General features: G+C 37.9%; 1 protein-coding gene across 2 annotated transcripts; it reads right to left on the reverse strand.

Moving 5' to 3' along the window:
- Positions 1-4,730: 4,730 nt before the first annotated feature.
- On the reverse strand, positions 4,731-18,965 carry LOC121299927 (refilin-A-like). Of its 2 annotated transcripts, none has more exons than XM_041228167.1 (4): positions 18,836-18,965; positions 17,759-18,103; positions 9,221-9,330; positions 4,731-7,827 (listed from the first exon to the last, which is right to left on the reverse strand). In XM_041228167.1, the coding sequence occupies exons 2-4, from the start codon at positions 17,975-17,977 to the stop codon at positions 7,494-7,496; spliced, it is 663 nt and encodes a 220-aa protein (XP_041084101.1). In that variant the 5' UTR covers positions 17,978-18,103; positions 18,836-18,965; the 3' UTR covers positions 4,731-7,493. The 2 variants fall into 2 exon arrangements, with proteins under 2 accessions (XP_041084101.1, XP_041084102.1); XM_041228168.1 differs by having other exon boundaries at positions 18,806-18,965.
- Positions 18,966-21,143: the final 2,178 nt, after the last annotated feature.

Below are 21,143 nucleotides of genomic sequence, written 5' to 3' on the forward strand. Positions count from 1 at the left end.
CTATTGAAGACAGTCAGATGATTCAAAAAGATTCGTGCTTCAGTCAGTTTAACCCAGAGCGAACAGTATTTCGAGGCACTAAGCACTCTATCAGTAATGGGTTAGTGTGCTGTCATTGCATGTGTATTTACCGTATTGGAACACTCATTTCTTTATGAAGATGGCATCAGTACTTCTGTTTGATGCCCCTCCATAAGCTTTTCCACTGAAGGGTTCTAGTACTGGCGGAAAAACAGAGAATGAAATATATATTTTCTTTTTGTTCCTGCACTGTCATCTTGACAAGTGCAAAAATAGGAAGCAAAAATGAAAACAATTTCTACTCTATGCAGATGTGCCAGTCAGCAAAATGCATTAACTACAGTAGGATGAGGCCAGCTCCCTCCACCTCATGCCGAGTAATTCCACATAATCTTTAATTGCCAGACTTATTCAAAAACATATTTTGGTAACTGTTCGTAAGTGGCAATAATTTAATAACTGCTAACACATGATTTCTCATTCAATGGTTACTGTTTCCTTTACAGTAAATATCAATTCAGTATATATACTCATTATGAATCCTTCATGCACTAAGAGTGACCTGTTATATTGTAAATAGTCATGTTTATACAGTAAATGTAGCCCATTTCCAACTGTGCTTTAATGATAAAGGCATGGCATACTTCATTTAGTCAGGTCAAAAAATTATATAACCATGCTCTCTGTAATTAAACAAGGTTCATGTTTTCCTTTCCTCTTAAAATACATTTCTGTTTAAATGTCACACCTCTTAAACTAGGGCAACTTAAATGAAGGGACGTTTAAACACAGTGCTGTCTAAACTAAAGCAAAACACATGTGTAATTTAGGAGCTCCTATAGAGCTGCAAGGTGCTAGTTATGCAACATAAACAGTTTGCAACAGTGCCAGACTTTGCTCCAGAGAACACGCCTATTGAATCTGGTCCGATGAATGTTAGTCTTTGAAGAGTGGGCATGCAGGTAAGTCTGGAGGTGCATTCACAGCAGAGCCCATGCATGGCCAGGCAGTGAAACGAACTGAGGTGTCACCAATTGAAATGATCTAAAGAGAGAGGCTTTAACTCAGGAAGGAGCGTGGATAGCACAGCATGGTATCAGGAGAGAGGCTGGAAAAATACCCCTGCATAGCACAGCATGGCATCAGGAGAGAGGCTGGAAAAATACCCCTGCATAGCACAGCATGGCATCAGGAGAGAGGCTGGAAAAATACCCCTGCATAGCACAGCATGGCATCAGGAGAGAGGCTGGAAAAATACCCCTGCATAGCACAGCATGGCATCAGGAGAGAGGCTGGAAAAATACCCCTGCATAGCACAACATGGCATCAGGAGAGAGGCTGGAAAATATATATATATATATAGTCGCATAAGATGTTTGGGGACCATCAAGGCTTTTTCCTAGTTGGCACATTGGTGTCTCTGTTTAGTGAATGACTAAACAAACTTCTATCTCAGTTTATGCCCTCTAGGCCTATTCTCTGTGCCGTGTATAAAATCTAACTTCACCTCCCGTACCTGTTAATGAACTTGCAGGAACTGTTCTCAGAAGATAGACCACCAGCGATGTTATTTTGTTCTACATTCAGTAAGCTCTTTAAACTGTCTGAGTGTGTTTAGCTGTGGAACAGATAGATAATGAACTTCATGGCATTGTAGCTCTTTTTCTTTGTACCATGTACCTCTCAACCAGCAAGTATTTTACATAACTTGTGTGTTTATTGGGTGTCCCTCCGGCCAAAGCTTCATAGGAAAAAAGAATAAAATCGTAATCCCAAAATAGATATCAGTGTAAAAACAATGCATGAAATATTTGTGGGCTCTGGAGACAGATTTAAAGCGTGAGGTTTGAAGCTGCAGAGGCCGCAATGAGAACGGGACTGACTCCAGCCCTGGAGAACAAGATCTCAGCCCAATCTTCAAAGAGACCATCTCACTGCACCAAAGTGTTAGCGCACATTTATCCTTTTAAAAGCTGGCCACGTTAATCGAGTGACCTTTTCCTTAAGTGCCCTGATGTCTGGGAAACTTCCTTGCTTGTGTATAGGACAAATTAAATTTGTTTCCGTAGACATGAAAGCTTGGTAAAGCAGAGAGTTCCAATTAATGATATACAGCTCTTCACATTTTTTTTTATATGTTGGGTTATTCCAATATATTTCAGGCAGCTGCTCACAATAGGATATGCAATATCAAATTGGATGGAATTGATTTTCGTCCCTTTTTTTTTTTTTTTTTTTTTTTTTGTATTGCAATGTTCTTTATATATTGATAATGTTTTCATTATTTGCATGACGCAGTCATTAACAAGCCTGAACAGTAAAATTCCAAAAAATTATTTTAAACAATGATACTACATTTTACTATTTTGTTTGTGTGTTTTTTGCTTGTATTTTGTAATTGTGCACAGTTGTTATTAATTAAGTTCATACTCTCTCCAATGGTTCATCTGCAGTGAGACTATGTGAGTCACTGCAAAGGTACCAGCAGGCAGCCAATTTTCTACATATCTTGGAGCAAGGTAATAAAAAACAAAACAAGGGAAGAAGTAAAACATTCTCAGTAGAATAAAAAGTAATGTAATTAAAGTTAATATGCAGTATGAAATTTGTTTTCAAGCATTCCGTTGCAGACTGAGACATATTCACAAATGGTTGGATCCCAAATTAGATAAAACAGTTGTCTTTGAATGATACCTATCGTAATAGTTCAAATTCTGCGGGACAATATGTAAGAGGTTATGAAAAATGAACCACAAGACAAGAAACATTTTATTAAGATATACATTTGTCTTTTTTTTATTCTTTTCTTATTGGATGTTCAAGAAAATCATCAACGTGGGAATTATACAAAAATATAAAGGGAATTGTGAAGTGCCTTACTGCCACATTTACAACATGAAAGTATTTTAAAAGCAGTTGTCAAGAAGTTAGAAAAACCAACAGTTATTACAACAAAACTTGTATTACACATACTTCCTTTGCTTCATCTTTCTCTACTCTGCTCGGACCAGCTACATCTTTCATTGCCACCCAGGAAACATGTGCCGTGGGTACTGTGGTAGAGACAAACCAACTTTAAATATTCAAAAGCACAGTGCTGAATGCTGGAAGGCTGCTACTGACTGGGACGAAAAAGGAGGTTAGCTGGTATCCATCTTTCTAGGAGGCAGGGTTGTGGGGTTTCAAAAATGATTGTACAAAACCTTTGAAGATTTCCCATGGTTGGATGCAGCTGCATTTAATAATTAGGCTCTGGAGATAAGGACGTCTAGCAGGGTTTGATGAATTGCTACTGAAACTGGAACCCAGCTACAGTATTTGATAAACTTGTGTGAAGTAGAATTCATTCAACTTCATGACTGTTGACTTAAATGAGGTGTAACTTAAGGTAGCATTTCAGCTTTTTTTCTATGTGCTTTACAGAAAGTCACCATTGATCAATATGGTAGAGAGACAGACTAATGTCCAAAACTACTGAAGTTCCCTGCCTTACTTTACAGGCTATAACAACAGAAACAACTTGCTTTATTTCTGTAACTATATTTAGAACCTCGGCAACTGATTGGAACTATTGTATAAGGCACCAGGTTTTGTTTGTTTTATTTAGTGCACGTTGTGTTTCTGCCCCTTCACGACAATCACCTTCACTCAACAGTCTGAAATTCCTAAAACATAATCCTTTGTCTCATAGTCCTTCTGTGATGTACTTTTAATTTAAAATGCTCACACATAAACATACAGTAATATCATTACCTTCACCAGAACACATATTTCTTTAAAAAAAAAAAAAAAGGCAGCAATTCTGTATTGTAATTATGCAGTGTTGAATAACATGAAGAGAAACTGGCAGATGCTGTATAAGGAAAAAAAAAAGGAAGCAAAATGTAAAATAAGACCAGTAACACAAACATTAAAAGGTCAGTACATAACGCACCTGTATCAGGATGTATATTTATCAACATTATACATTTAAACATGTTAAACAGGATGTATTAGGCAGCTATTGACATTACCTAGTAAAAATAATAGGCAAATCAGGAATTACAAGAAGGATCATAATTACTTTATAATATGACACAAGCATTTCTATAAGCAAGGTGCAGGTAGAACTGCAGTACACTAAACAGTTTTCCTTGTTAATAATTGTCAAAATCTTTAATAAGATGAAGGCATTAAAAATGTTAAGGTTAGTTTGATTACAAATATTGCAATGAGGTGCAACATCACAGGCACGATAGTTTTTCTGATGTGATGAACTGGATACATCTGCAAAACAACTGACCAAGGAACAAGAAACAGGGGAGGGAATTTATAAAGGCTTTTTCTACCTCCGTCAGTATGTCTTATTAAAAATCACATAAAACACAAACTTTTGGTGATGATAAGTTTTAGTAGCACATGTTTTCTAGGTCAGGACTTTTTTTCTGTGTTTCTGGAAGGGCAGAACTCTTAGCACTAGCATCAATGTTTAAAAATGTATCATTCAACAACAAATTAAAAATGTTTGAAGAGGCATAAACCAATCAAAGAGTTGAACTGATCTTAAAATCATCCATTTTTTGTTTCTCCCTCACTTAATCCAATGGAATTTACACACCCAACAACTGTCATGCAAGGTTTTTAAAAATGGACTATTTTTCATTTTTTGTTTTTGTTTTGTTTATTTATTCATTTACTTATTTTTTAAAAAGCTCTTCACTTTTCTGCCAGGAACAGATACAAAAAAAATCCTCAAAAAGATTTGGTCACTTCTTCAAGTACTATATATATATTTTCATTTTTATAGGATTACATTTTTAGAGTTTGCACGGCAAACAACGTGAAAGACAGTAAGTTAGATTTGAAGGACAGCTAAACTGGATTTAAAGTGTAGGTGTTATATAAAACAAACCCACCATCAATCTTTGAATTATACAACATTGTTTTCTTTCAAGGTCAGCCACCAAGCCACTGTACACAACACAGGCCAGCCACCTTCCAGTCTGGCATTCTACTGTATTTGAAAAAGCAGTCTCGCAGTCTTTCCATCGAAACCATGGTCTGATTTTTATCACCATGTTATTTTTAAGCAGTCCTCTCATTTTTATGATTGAGGGTTTAACGTTATGTGAGGTATTTTGCCTACATAAGAGCTGATCTGCTCAGTAAAGTACCTTTAAATGCTACAGTAGAATACAAAAAGATGGATAAGGAATACATTTCTCTATATTGGAATAAATGACATGCGGCTGATACTGGGTAGTATCAGATGCTGCTGATCTTCAGAGATATCAGGTAGTGCTACGGGCACATGCTGTGTTAGCAACACAGCGTGGTGGCGGCATGGCTTTACAAGTGGTTTTTTTATGTTTCAGCCGTCTTTTATAAGTGCCTGTGACAAGCTGTAAAAAGCTGATTTATGATTTATTGTGTTTTCTCCTTCATGTCCAGCTTCCTGCACCAGGCCAGGGTCCCAGGCTTGTAAATCACTGTGAAACAGAGGCAGACTTGAAGGATTTCCTTCCAGTTACATTTTCTATCCTTGAACGCAATCTGTGGTGGCTGGAGCTCACATCGCATTAACTGCAGCGCAGCTTCAAGAAACACAGGCATCTACCTGCAGGGCTGAAATGTTTGAAGCTTGCTAACACACGCTGTGTATCTCATAGGGAATACATTTTGTGTGTGAATTCAAAAGTAGATTTGTACTAAGGGCCTAAAATGTATGTCAAAAGTAAGACATAATCCTTGCTGTTTCGTAAACCCCATCAACAACTTCTGAAAATTAGGGCCCAAGATGCACAACTGGATGAATGATATTGCACAGTGATATGAATGTTTATAGTGTCCATGTCTCGGTCATTAAAAAACAACAAGCATAATCCCTTGATGAGGTTACAACAAACCAGGGCTACCTAAGCCAGTTACTTGGCAGTAGCAGTGCAGTAATGCAATATATATATTTATATAGCGCCAAGGACACAAACATTGCATCACTTTAGATTTTCCCCAAATTTAGACCTTATAAATATATCTCACAGATACTGTAGGTACAGAGTATGGCATAAACCGGGCCTCCAAGACAATGCCAAAGCTAAGCAAAGACCAAAGCTAAGGGAAGGCCCACAGAGACCTACCAAACAAACCAGACTCCTGTTCACTTTGGAAAAGTCATCTCTTTGGAGTTGTCATCTGAATTTGTTTTTCCTCATTGACGATGTTTTGTATTTTTTAAGAATGACTGATTAACAAGCAAAACGAGCAAGATGGGCCGAATGGCCTCCTCTCATTTGTAAACTTTCTTATGTTCTTATGAAGCACAATTCTTGTCCGTGTCTGCAGCATCAGTTTTTCCACTTGAAAATCCTGCTGAGCTGTCCTTCAGAATGTAATGTTACCTTTTTGACTAGATACATTTAGCAACGAGAAAAGCTGGTTAAAGTACATTGACGAAATAATTAAATACGTTATTATAGAATTTCACTGCTACAAGTAAAACAAGCATTCCTACTGAAGTAATACGGCCTTGCATTGCTGAATCTCTTTACAAATCAGTACATTACAGCTTGACCTGATTCTGTATGAAATCTTTGGTCCACAATACAGACAATTTTGGATTTTTTTTTCATGCTACCACCAGAAAACAAAGGCACTTATATTATACACCAGGTGAATGATTTTACTCATGAGCATAGTAATCTGTTTCAGAAACACAACCAAAAAAATATATTAAAATTAATCTGCATTGCGCATTCAAACGCTTAATATTACATCCAATATTTAAAAGGCACTACCCGGACACTTGGCAGGATATTGTATTCATATAAAGTTGAGATGTGGTTTTGGACAAAATAAACTATTGGTTAATACACTAGGGTTCTTTCGCTGAATGTAGCGCGGGCAATTTCAACTGAAAAATGTTTGGTATACTGAGCAAAACGACCATGGTGGGTATACCAGAGCAATCAAAGCCACCACACCTGCCTAATTTTATCAGAAACTCTCAATTCTGTTTCCCTCACACACCCCTGCTACATCTCACAGTCAGCCAGGTAAGTAGACAATAGCTCCCAATAGTATTACTCATTGTTGGTGATACCCCGCCTCTGGGTCTGGAGCATTGTGGGAGTAGTGCCTAAGGAATGAAAGAAAAAGAGCCAGTCTCCCAGTCTCACTCCCAACCCAGGAGATACAGTCGTAGTCTTGAGGGGGCACACTCCACCAAATCCCAGAACACAAATAAACACAGATCACAAACTGAAACAAAAATAAGAGCGTTACCCTATACCAAGACAACTAAGCAATAACATTATAAATGTCTGCTTTAGGCAGCAAACGTATATGATGTATTAAATAGGTACACTCATCCAGGCAGCGCAAGTCCTGCCATTAAAATTTCAAGTACCTTTTCACTGTTAGCAAAGAGCCGCTAAGCCTGGCATGTCGATCTTTACAGGACTCTCTCTCTCACTCGAGGATGAGCTTTGCACCAGTTAAAGGTCCTCTGTGTAGATTATACAGGGGCTGGCGTCGTCGCTCGACTTCAGCTGCACGCTGGACACAAACCACCTCTTGGTGCTGGCAGAGTTGTAGTTGAGGGTGGTTCTGTAAATGTTCTTGGCGTGCTTGGGGAAGACGATGGTCGTGCTCTGGAACCGCAGTGCTTTCTGCCGGGGCTCGAACTGAAGCTCAGACTTGTAGTTCCGCCACGTGCAGTTAGGGGCCGCTATGATGGTCTCGCTGTAAGAGGTGACAGTGGGGATCGGGGCGCAGTAGACTTCATTTCTGTAGTGCTTGTCGGAGTCGTACTTCACCTCCGAGTTGCACCTGGAATAAATGCAATTGAAATTAAAATAAGTTGTCAGAGGTAAAAAGAAAAATAGCTGTTTGATAAATCATTTATTTGGAACAGGGCGAAGGCTGGACGTGAACTGGGGACCCGCCACACCACAAGCGAGCATCTTAACCACAATGCAAAAGAGTATTCGTGGTTTTAGAGTTTTTAACCTCATCTCACCAACGGGACGACAGAATCCATAAAGACAGTGTATCACAGCACTGCCCATTACATACGCTTTTTTCAAGAATACAAGACCAGGGGGCAAAAGATAGGGAGGTAATTGTAAACACAACACAACAGTGTCCTTGCGCCATAACAGCAGCTCCAGGAATGACTTTCGACAGCTAAGAATAACTGATTCAACTCTGAGAAGAACAGTACCAGTTCCAGCCACTAGGTGGCACTGCTATCTAAATATAATCAGCGAGGATCTAATCCACAGAGCAGGCAAACTAATGCTGGCTCTATCATGAATTAAATATTGAAGAAAATGTAAACCCACCACCACTCAGAAACATGCACATATCCCATATGCAGGTTCTCATTACTGGTGGAACTGTTGCTGGTCAATCACCACCCTACCCTTAAGAAAAAGTCTGCGCTCAAAAAAACCCAGACGGTATTTGCACTCAATGGATCCATTATAAAATTCTAATGATCTAAACCTCATAGAGCAACTCAGCCAATCACATTCAAGGGTATTTAAGCCATAATTAGTTTTTAAGTGTAGTGCACAAGGAGGTTAACAATTATAAGAAAGGTCTGGCAAGTCGTTTATTTTATGTTTACCTCCACCTTTATTGCACTTAAAAACCAATCATGTATCATTACTTTATAGAAAAAATACATTGAAACATGTCTTGTTTCCTTTCTTCTGCTTTTTATACTGGGCTATCTGAATGAATCTAGACAATCGTGTTTTTTACTTTGCTCTCTCTTTAGCCAGTTGGAATATATATATTTTTTTCATCTTAAGCTTGTTAAGCTTCTTAACTACAGAAAAAGCTGGAATGTATTGTGACATATCCTACAGCGACCGAGCGATCTGATTGGTTGTAAAGGTGGTGGTGTAGAACAGCAGTGGCCAACCCTGCAGGTTTTCTGGGTCTCTTTAAATCATCAATGGCCAAAGTCCTAGGAAACATGTTAGTGTTGACCAATTTAAAAAAACAATTATGTTACGAAAATAATTGGTTCAATTAAGTAATTGAGAACTTGGGTGGAACGAAAACCAGAAGACCCTGCGGCTCTCCAGGACCAGGACTGGTCACCCCTAGTGTAGAATATACGGCAAGCCATATAGTTGTGCAGCGCAAGATATTCTGATCAACATGATGTACACCTCAAGGAGGTGCGGAGGATAGAAAAGCTTTAACTGACCTGATTTCTTTAGCTGGTTCTGATTTCACCTCGATGCTTTCTCCGAAGAACACCGGGTACATTCTGGGCTTCATCTCAGTCCCAGGGGAGTTCAGGAGGAGATATGGCAACTGGGCACAACAGGGGAATGAAAAGGTGAGACGCATTCCATTCCAGAATCGGATTTTGCAAAATAAGCACTGATTATAAATGTTACGGCACTCCAAGGGTGATATGAGATAACAAATACACATCCAATAGAAATACAAATACACTGTTCTGTGCAGATGTGCAGAATTTATTTTTAAAACTATACTATATTATATACTACACAAACACCTTTCATGTAATTTCCCAAGGCTCTGCATATTGTCGGTTGACAAACCAGAATAAAACCAATATATATATATATATATATATATATATATATATATATATATATATATATATATATATAAATAAAAACTAAAATAATAAGAACAGATTCAGAATGGCCAGATGAAATAAATAAATAGAGTCTGGTGGCAAAGCCTGTCATAGTTTGGGGTCTTTATAAGATTATGTACTGATTCCCTGGGATTAGCAGAGGAAACAGATACCAGTATTAATGTTTTAAAGGTTAGCAAGGGTCGTAACCACCATGGATGTACAGTTTCACCTACGGACTACAGCAGGGGTGTCCAATCAGGGTCACAGAGGGCCACTCCACACCAGGTTTAACAGGTGAAATGTAATGAGGCATGTCAGGGTCAATTAAACAATTCAGAACAGGGTTAGAACAAAGACCAGCAACAGAAGGGCTAACTCTGTACACCCCTGAGCTACAGCTCTGTTATCCCCTGAGCTACAGCTCTGTACACCCATGAGCTACAGCTCTGTACACCCATGAGCTACAGCTCTGTACACCCCTGAGCTACACCTGACCTACAGTACATGGTATGACTGGTATATGTATAGTCTCTTATTTGATAGCATTTGCCTGTTTGGCCCAGTATGCACAGTCCTTGATGTATAAGGATTGTTTGTTTTTTGTGTGATATGCATGCATGAAAACAAAACTGCAAGCTGTCAGTTCTTTGTAAATTGACTTTGGTAAATAGCAGCAGAAAAGTATGATAAATGCTCTTGTGTTTCATTGTTTGTTGTTTGTTCTTTTGAATGGTCGGGTAGGTTGTTTTTTTGTTGCTGTTGTTTTTTGCTGACCTAAGCAGGGATGTCTGAACAATATCCCTTTTGTACTTCAGCCTGGGTTTTATTTTATTTTCAATCCCCCTGTCTATCCCAATGGATTTGCTTGTCAAAGCACAAATCAAGCCAGCTTTTAAAGTGAAAGCTGTTTACAACTGTATAAGCCTTGGCATTGGTGGCTATAGCTGAATCTGTTCTGCAATACTGGAACAAACTAGACGATGGCTATATTATTTTGGAGTGAGAAAGGCTTTAAGTTAATTAACTTAATGGAAGAAAACTCCTTTGTGTCATATAGTTTTATCACAGTGAATGTGTGCAGCCAAGCAAATCAAATCACCCTTGAAATGTTTAACTGTTTCTCTCTCCCGCTCTCTAGCTGTTATCAGTCTGTAACTCCAGGGTACACTGTTCATTTTTTCCCAGTGGTGTTGCTAGGATATCTGGACATTGGGAGCACATTTTTTAATGTCTTCCATAATATTATTTTTATTTTGGTTGCAAGTTAAAATGGTCCATTTGTTTTAAGTACAGGGAATCCCCTTAACATTTTCTTAAGAACTATGTTAAAAGCATCGCAGAAAAATCAGGCGGATAATAGAAATGACGTTGGAACAGCTTTATATTCAGAAAAATGATACGCCAAAAGTTTTTTTGATAAACTAATTTGTCTAGAGCTGTGTCTGGTTGTATAGACACAGATAACTCCATCCAACGAGAAAAGAGAGCTCTATTATTCACATGTACAGCTGCAATTAATTGTGTTTTTAGTCATGCCAGAAGCCGTCGCCATAGAAATGCAAGCTGGATGGTACTGTAGGACAGGTTTGACACATTACATAAAGTGCTGCAAATAAAACCCTCAGTATTATCAACAGCAAAATGCGTACCTTCATGCTGCCGTCATGAAAGTCTTGCAGACCATTTTTCTTCTTTCCAAAAGATCAGTCATCAGTAATGCAGGCCTCCAGCAAATTGTACTGATAGCATAGTACTGAACAATTCTAGGATTAGATAATGTCTAATCCTAGAATTGATTCAATCAAGTATGAAAAAGCAGCTAAAATACAAATAAAAACTGTGTAAACCATTTCCTCAAGGTACTTTATTAAACTAAGATGCATAGCCTGTCATTAAAGTATTCATTCATCTTCACACATACCGATATTGGTCCCAGTGTCCTCTGTAAATATATAATAAGCACTCAGAAACATGTAGGCTTTCTAATACATTAAAGAAAAATGCATTCAGCTGCCAAGCAGACAGATTACATGCTTACCAAAAATAAAGGTCTGCTAAAAAGTCAACAATTCTCAGAAGGAAAAAAAAAAATAGGTGAGGCTATTTCTGTTTGTTCATTTCAAATGTAGTTTTGTAGTTCAGGCCTCTTGAGGTAAAGCTACTAGGTTTCATGACAGCCGGAGAAGGAACTCGACAACAATACATAGAATAGACCTACAAGCCATTGCAGCAGGGAGGAGGTACAGAGTAATTGGTACGGACAAGAGAGTATTAAGTTATTAAGTAAAAAGACTAATCTAATGGTGGGGATTATTTAGTTTCCTGTCAGTTCATGAGTTGAACTTTACAGTGTGTTATATGCTTCAAGCATTCTTGAAGATAATTAAAAAAAAAATACAAACAAAAAATTTCATAAGTAACAGTTTTTAAATCTATACCAAATCATTATGTAGTTAAATTAAATGTACTTAACTGGAAGACACCTAGTAAAACAAATGGTAACATCTCATTGTCAACAGTGTCCTGTCAATTGAAAGTTACAAATTCAAACAATTAATAAATATTCAATAGTACAGATCACTTATTATTATCCCAGGTGTAGCTTCTCTGTAAACCTACTTGTTTCCAAAATACAAAGCTGGGTTCCTGCAGAATGAATGTTGTGTTATTGTCTTTCTTCTTTCTTTCTTTCTTTTAGATATGCCACTTAGCTTGTTGTTACCCTTGGAAAGGTAGGTGACCCTTGGATATTACAATATATACAAGTGTAAAAGTTTAGATGCGCGAATGATCGATTAATTAGAAAACCATGCTTTTGATGCCCAGTTGATAGCTGTGCAGTATATTACAGTACATGCACGGCAGATTGGAATACAATCTGAGTGAATTTACGCATAAAAGTGTTGGGAATACTAATCCCACGCCCAGTAAGTGCACTGTATGGGAATACGCAACCGGTGCACAGTATGTGTCTATTGGAAAGCAGCACCAGCAGAAAAAAAAGGTTTTTTTTCCCCCAAACTGATTAGCACAGCCCGAAAGGTTTGTTATCTCAGGTGAAGGCTGGTTTCCTGGTGGAATTAAAAAAATCTCACTTTTAGGGAAGAAAAAAAAAAGTACTATACTTTTCCAAAGGGATGCATGAAGAGTTTCTCTCGAGCGATTAAAGGGGGCACACGTGTGAAATTTAACTGTGACAAATGTGCATGACTATCGAAAATTACCATTAATCACAGCAAAAAAAATAAACGCTGAAAAAAAGACAACACTTAGTAAGCGTTATGGGCTTACTGGTATTTATTGACATTTCAGATTTTTTTTTTTTCCTTCCCAGTACTAGCTGCTGGTTCATGCTCTCATAAATTAACCTTTTGTCTGCTGGATGTCTATCCAGTGTTTGTTTTCCTCTGGAATAGAAGAACATTTTTAATGTGTTTTAGGAACATTTCACTTGATAGCATATTAAATGAGCTGGAATGAATGTGTAATCACTGACTAAATAAACTGTACGTGTAAATGTGTGTGCATTTCGCAAAGTTTTACGGTTTATGTTTCTGCCATGTAAATACATGGTATTTCTATAATTTTGGGACAAAAAAAAAAGATTTTATTAGCTTCTCTAGGTAAATGCTTATTAATTGTTTAATGAGTTTGTGGATTTAAAAGCAACATGAAAACTCCACGTCAGCTCCATGTAAAACTAGCCAGGTAGAAGTCTGAAACGTGAACCCTGCAGAATTGTGCTGTGATGCTTCTGCTGTTAACACAGAAAAGAGGACCAGTGCACTGAGATTAAGGACAATCCTCAGAGCACTGTATCCAGAGAAATCACAGAGCAGAGAAATCAACAGCAGGCCGAACACTAACACATTAACACACAAACATAACTAGGAAAAAGTCACCATGCAGCTCTGCTCTCTAGGAACATTGAGCTCATATATATATAACACCTGTAATCAAAAAGCCGTTCATCTGCATTAAATAATGAATCCACTGTTCTTTAGTACAGCCAGCAGTGTTTAAAGAACAATGCAGAACTTTCAGAAATAGGTTATCTAGCAAATAAAAAAGTATGACCTACTGTACTTCCTTATTGTATATCTCACTTAAAAAGAGGAAACACATACAGTACAGTATGGTACTGTTGATTTATGCTATTAAAACAGTAGCTTCTAAAGGATGATCTCTTACAAGGAAACACGCTGTTTAACTGACGGAGAGTATATTTGAAGCACCATGGAGAATCGTCCAAAATTTCAGACAGTGTGCACCTCATCCAAGTACTTATTTTATGCACTAATATTGTGAAATATCACAGAAAGAAAATTAAGAATACTGGTATGTATGGCATACCTACTTTTATGGAAAATATTGGGTATGATTGAGAAATGGTATGAATTTAAAAATAAATACATTTGTATATTAAAAAATAAATACCTTACTTAACTCTAAACAGTGTAGGTGTTATATGGCACCTCGTGCTGTCTATACAGATTAATACAGTGAATGACCATGTATAGATGACCATTTCCTTGTGGCTACAGATACACAACCCAATGGAAACACTGCAGTTCTAGCTGGCACCACATAATCCTCTGAAAGTCATGGGAGCACACCTTGATCCTGTCTTGAACCCCCTATCAATCAGTCCTGGAGACCAGCACAATGGCTATGTGAAGAGCAATGTCCACTGGGATCCTACAGCTGTGTGGCCACAAGGTTTGCATCGCTCATTAGAATGAACTAAATTTGCTTCATAAAGTCGAATGAAACCTCCTGAATAATGTTACTTTAACATATTGAATTACATACCGCTTTGTAGTTTTCCATATACTTAATGAAAAAACTGACAAAAAGAAATCTAACTTGAAATACTGTACTACTATTATGGCTTCCAGTAGACTTTTGCAATATCATTTTGTAGTTTATTTGATTACATGATATTAAATAAAATATCAAAATTATGTTCATATATATATATATATATATATATATATATATATTTTTTCTTCATAGCTGTAGAGTGGGACAAATCCATTTCACTAAAAGCCTAGAGGTGAAAACAAATGAAATCAGCTGTACCTAGCCTACACCTGGGTCCTTTTCAATAGCCAAGTTAGAACATTGTGGAGTTGAGCATCTGGAAGTCTTTAACCAGAATGTCAACTAACTGGTCATTTTAGTTGACTAGGAAGTCATTAAAATTGTTATAGGACAATACCAGGTATTATTTTATTTAATTACCCTGACCCTAGCCTATTCATATAAGCACTTGGGAAACAGAGAAGACGATTACAGATAATTACCCTATTAATTACTCTGTAATTCATATTAACTATTATGTGGTTAATATAATAGACACAATTATATTTATGCAAATAGGTACTGACATCAATTCTTTTTTTTTTTTTAATATTATTTTTTTATTTTCTCTGACACCAATTCTGATACCAAACGGTAGCACAAAACTGAACAATTATGCTGCTGCATTATGGACTTCAAGACTGGTTTGCAAACACACAATTCTGCAAAAGTGTTATTGCACTACTGTAGTTAGTGAAGAATCTAGCATACCGAGTTTTGAATTCTGCTTCCTTACAAGCACTTTTATCCACAGATGATGATGCCCGCCCCCCCCCCCCCCCCCCCACACACACACACGCACACACACACACACACACAAGGACAAGGGTACCCTGCATCCCCAGTGAAAGCAAGATCTGTGGGGACAGGCTGGACAGTAGCGACACTCTGGTCCTGACAGACAGGCTGTCTCGGCTTACATGCAAGACTGCAATTCCAAAAATCCAGTCATGTGACAGGCAGGACCAAAGTAATAATCGACACATTCCTAAACTGACAGGCACAGGGAATTGGCACACATTGCCCCCCAAAAAATTAATTTGTGTGCTCTGCAGTTAAGAACTACAGATAAGTTCCGTGCAAGGAACCTGGCAGTCTTGGAAACTATTTTTAAAGCATACTGGTTAAAGGACAACACAGATCAGGAGAATGTTTAACCTCATGGAAGCTTCATTCAGAACATGTCAGGTCAGGTTTCTAAACTTGGGCAGTAGGGAGCTGGGAGATGTTAACATGTGATGGACAGTATGTATTCTGATTTCTGAGTCAGGTTGACGTATTGAATATCGAAAGCTGGAATGTGTGCTCTTGTGATGCATTGACCTGCAATTCTATATTCAAATGACAGCAGGGCATTAGATGCAAACAGTTCCAAACACGGCATCACATGGCTGCATTGAGAAAGCAAAGAGCTGGTTATTAAACTAGATTTGCATGGTTATGTTCTCTGTGTGCAATGCTGAACAGAGTTGAATATCGAAAGCTGGAATGTGTGCTCTTGTGATGCATTGACCTGCAATTCTATATTCAAATGACAGCAGGGCATTAGATGCAAACAGTTCCAAACACGGCATCACGTGGCTGCATTGAGAAAGCAAAGAGCTGGTTATTAAACTAGATTTGCATGGTTATGTTCTCTGTGTGCAATGCTGAACAGAACAAATAACTATTTCAAGGGAAAGCAAATCCTTCAAAAGTCATACAGCTTAGAAAACAATGTCCACAGAATAAAGTGCAGTGTCATGAAACAACTTTTGCAGATGAAACTCATACATTTCAGTAACACAACAACAGGCTGCTGTTGGGAGAAGGCAACAGGCACTGTCTGGGCTACAGTTAGAATCCTAACAATCTTGCAAATAACTTTTTACTCTGCTTAACAGCCCAATAAATGTCATGTTATTTCTTGTAGTAATATTGCAGACCTTTAGACCTGAAAACATACAGGTGCTAATTAAAAAGAACCGCATCTGAAAGGACTCTGTGCTAGTCTGCGTATTTAACTCCTATTCCATTTAGTGTACAGTCAATGTTAAACTCTTGAGTGAGCCTTTCATCTTCAATTTTAAAGGTATTTGAAAGATCTAAAATCAAAGGGATACATGTGGTGCATATTTGTAAATATCTAGAGGTCTTTAATTACATTGAAATGTGTAGATTGATTGTTCAGTGAGTGGAGTGCCTTTTTATCTTTGTTAACTAATTGCTTTACTTTCAATATGACACATTTGCTGTAATATCTGCCGTACTATTGTGGTGCTAATTCTTTAATATAAATTAACAAAATGTAATTCATTTTGCACAGGTCTAAAAAAAAAACCCTGTTGTAACAGTAACTAACGAAAGAACATCAAATTATTTAATATTTTTCTTATATGCCGATATTAATTTACTATGACATCTGCTGCAAATCTCAAGCATTTTACATTGCATTGCATTACATCCAAACCTAATGCAGAGCACCATGTAATCGTATGAAATGAATAAGCAGTCTGGAAGGTCAATATACCAACAATAGTGTCACTATTTGATGGCAGAATGCTTGCTTTGTTTCAGCTAATCTTAGGTATCGACCTGCTTATGTCAGTTAAGTAGCCAACGAGAGCCCGGCCCTGGTCATTTACTTTAGACAGGTATTGCAGCAATAAACCCAGAACACTTCTAGAATAATGATGTTTCCTATATCAATCCCATCTGAAGAAGTTTATTTTGTGACATCCTGAAGTTCCACCCTACCATTCACTGTGGATCTGAACACGCCAGTTGTCCAAAGTTTACACCACACACTCTAATAATTGGTCAATAACAGGTTGCTATCTAGGCTGTTAGCTATGTAGATATTCAGGTTTCCACTACCAGAAATTCCAGGAACTGCTGGTTTACCTAAAGACCAGCAATAGTTCAGAACAATAATACACAGTTACTCGCTTATAAGCTAGGGATAAAGTACAAGACCTTTATTATAACACAAGACCAGTTCTGTACGCTGGAATTTCTCAAAAGACAGATGCCCCTCAATGATGGGTAACGATTTACATTACCTGTCTACTATATTCCGTGGCCAAGGCTATTTATTATTAATAGTCTCATATTAACTGGGGGGGGGGTACTGACTAACATTTAATATGTATCCAGCACCCAGGGCTTTTCAGCGGACTAGCTGCTGTAAGTGTGAGTGTGTGTATATTATTAGTATCACATGCTAAAACGGTGTTTCATTTTTTGTAACAACTAAACAAATAAATAAATAAATACTTGGTTTCTTACCAGTTTTCCTTCCTTGCTGTCCTTTCTGTAATTGTATCCATGCTGTTCAATGGGTGTGCTGCTGCCCCCGGCTCGGCTCTCTAGTATAGCCGGGGAGATGGAATAGAAAGGCGGGCTGGGGCTCGGAGGCAGCCCTGAATCCGGACTGTCAAGCAACCCTTCCCGGTTCTTCCCTTTCAAGCTGTCATCCATCGCTTGCAAATGTAGATGGCCCACCATTATTTGGGCAACTCAATTCAAACTTGGGAAAACTCGCTCGTAAATGTTAAATCTCTATTACGAATTGTGTTAACAAATCCACGATGATAAAACAGCAAAACCACGAAGATCCTGCGTGTGCGATATCTGCAAAAAAAAAAAAAAAAAAAAAAAAAAAAAAAAAAAAGGAAAAACAATTAGTTGTTTTGTTGCAATTTTTTTTAACCTACTTTGTATCGAAAGCTCTGTGTGTGTGTGTGTGTGTGTGTGTTTACAAAACATTTTTATTTACAAGCAACACAATAATAATTTACATAAAATAATTCGTAGATCTAGCTAATACTTATGTCATTATCTGAATCTAACTAAAAGTCAGCTGTATTTTTCAAGCTAACACTTGCTCGGCTAATCTTATACCATTGCGGTGAACATTATTGAGCAGAATTGGTGCTTGACTGGAACCTTCCTTTGACAGCTATGCAGTCTGATTTGATTGACAGCGAATATGTAATTGGTGTACGGCGCATTTAAAACGCGAAGGAATTATGTACTGAAGCGTAAACAAAGAATAGGACCACAATTAGTACCCTACTTTAACTCACGTTTTTTAAGCGCTAAATTGGAAATTATATAAATCAATAATAGCATTGACATTTTCAATACACTATACAAAAAATATTATGGCACAGGAACGGCAATATAATAAATACTTTCCTTGAATAAGCACTAATACAATCCTGTTTAGAGGTAAACTGTACAATAGTTAAAGAAACCCGCTTAGTATTGAAATTATACAGGTATTTATAATTTGTAAATAGAAAACAATAAAGACGAAAAACACAAACGTACATTGTTCACACACACAACAAAAACAAGTACCCGAGCGCTGTGAAGAATATAGCTCTCGTCAGTACAGTAGTCGGGTTCTTTTTATAAATCCGCAGTCTCTTTTAACCGAGTCTCTCCTGTCGCACTAAACTCAGCAGCCCTGCTTTGAGAGACTGCTGTTAATTCTGAGTGCCTGCTACTTCTCCTACCTGGAGAGATTCCAGCCCCAATGATTATCTGGAACGACTCCAGATCCGGCCGGTAGGGAGAGCTCTCATATACTGTACATCCATCCTTCCAGTAGTTGAGTTGTAAATAAGGGGAGGCTGAGCGAGGAAAGAACTCCACAGCCTGGACTTTGGCTGATCAGCTGTGAATATCAAACACGTTGCAAATGAAACAGCAACAACTGAGGCCTTTACGAATCCAGAACCTAGGCAAAATCTCCATATGGATAAATAATGCCATTATCATCTTGATGGTATAGGTTTTCAAGCTGCTATTGTTTCCCACCAGTTGTATGCCACAGTATAGTACGCTATCAAAACTGTTAATGGCATTCAGCTGGATTTAGGGTTGGGTAGGGTTTAGGATGAATTGACTAGTGGATGTAGTGCAGTAAATTCAGAATGAATTACAATTTTTTTAAGTGAAATACAGTAAATATGAAAACAGAAAATACCACTGCCACCCAGGCCTTATTACATATTGTCAGCTAAAAGGGTCCTAGTTCATACATTCATACATGTAAGGTTGGTCTCCCTATTGTATTTATTGAATAAGTAATCCATACGTATCATAGGTTACTATAATACTATGTACAGGACTGTAACTATAATACTACATAGTACACAAACACATTACAGTTTTCACAGTACTCTTATCGCACACACACACACACACACACACACACCCGGTGTGCCAGTACACTCCAGTAGATACACAGCAGCTGTACTATTACCTTTTAAATGAGCTGCCGTTATTGGAGTTGTGCTTTTGGTGGGTTAATTCCAGTTCAGGGTAAGATCATGGCCACGGAGTTCCAGCTCTCCCCACAATCAGTGTAGTATTCAGCACTTGTGCTTGGTAAACGGTTTAGACTCACTAACCCCTGCAGAACACACTACTGCCTTGGCATAGCTCAGACGCAGCAGCACACACAATAGCTCTAATGTGCTGCTGCCTGGAATACGAAACTGCACCACAGTTCAGTCAAGGACTGCAATGTTAATAGTGTATTGTCATTTCTTTTTTTTTTTTAAAGTATACTGTAAATATACTAACAGTACTGGCATGTTTAAGGTCACTTTGAAATGCTACTATTTAGTAAGTGATTTTAATGGAATTGTTTTAGACAGACTTTTTAACATGATGCAGACATACACTATATAAATAAACATGCACACACACACACACACACACACACACACACACACGTTTGCTTTCCTATATTTATGGGGACTTCTCATTGGCTCTCTCTATATATTTATTTACTATTTCCAGTCAAACAAAACTCCACACAGGGTGAAAGTCTACAACAAACTAAATATTTTGGCACTGGGGACGTCCCTACAACGTCGTTTTTTCAGGAGTTGTTTGAGAATCTTCTATTGCAACCTGTTCAGCCTAAACCTATTCAATCCGCAAGGGATCCTGGGCTAACGCAAGTTTGTTCAATTCCCTGCTTGACTACAGTGTTTACTTTCCTGTTCAATTTCATCCTTGCATGAAATCACCAGGCAATGGGAATTTAGATATGACATGTTACACAGTAAGGCTCAATAATAAGGAGTGTCATCCACATTCATTCCAATAAATCTTATTTTTTTTATACATGACTTTAAAAAAAAAAAGTTACAGTGGTCGTGTGGTGTGGACCAAGCATCGTGTTTTGAGATTGAAACTGGACAAATAACAGTGCCGATTCTGAAAAGCACCAGTACCCAAATGTTTATTCAGAACCAAAGTGACTCTTTTCCATACTTTTCTGTGTCCCACCAGGCTTGCCTTTCCTTGTCACCGTGAACATTCCCACACACTCACACTTGTGTTGAGCTGCCAGCATATTTTGACATGGCCTCTGTTGACAGAGAACACCATAGACTGGGTGCTTTGAGAGACCAGCTTTGTAATAACTGTATTAGTCACTATATGGTAAAACATGGACAGGTCTTTCTGTCGTAGCCAATCTCTATAACTCAACTGAATAAAGTGGCTTAACCTGTGGTTAAAATGAAGGTGTAGGAAAGCGATAAAAGAAGCAGGTGAAAGTCTTGTACTGCCGTACAGGAGGTTAGCAGGATGAATTTGGCAGAGGTGGAAACTATAATGCTTTATTTTGGTGAAGGTAGGCTATTTT

The sequence above is a fragment of the Polyodon spathula genome, chromosome 25 (assembly GCF_017654505.1).
Source record: "Polyodon spathula isolate WHYD16114869_AA chromosome 25, ASM1765450v1, whole genome shotgun sequence".
Lineage (NCBI taxonomy): Eukaryota > Metazoa > Chordata > Actinopteri > Acipenseriformes > Polyodontidae > Polyodon > Polyodon spathula.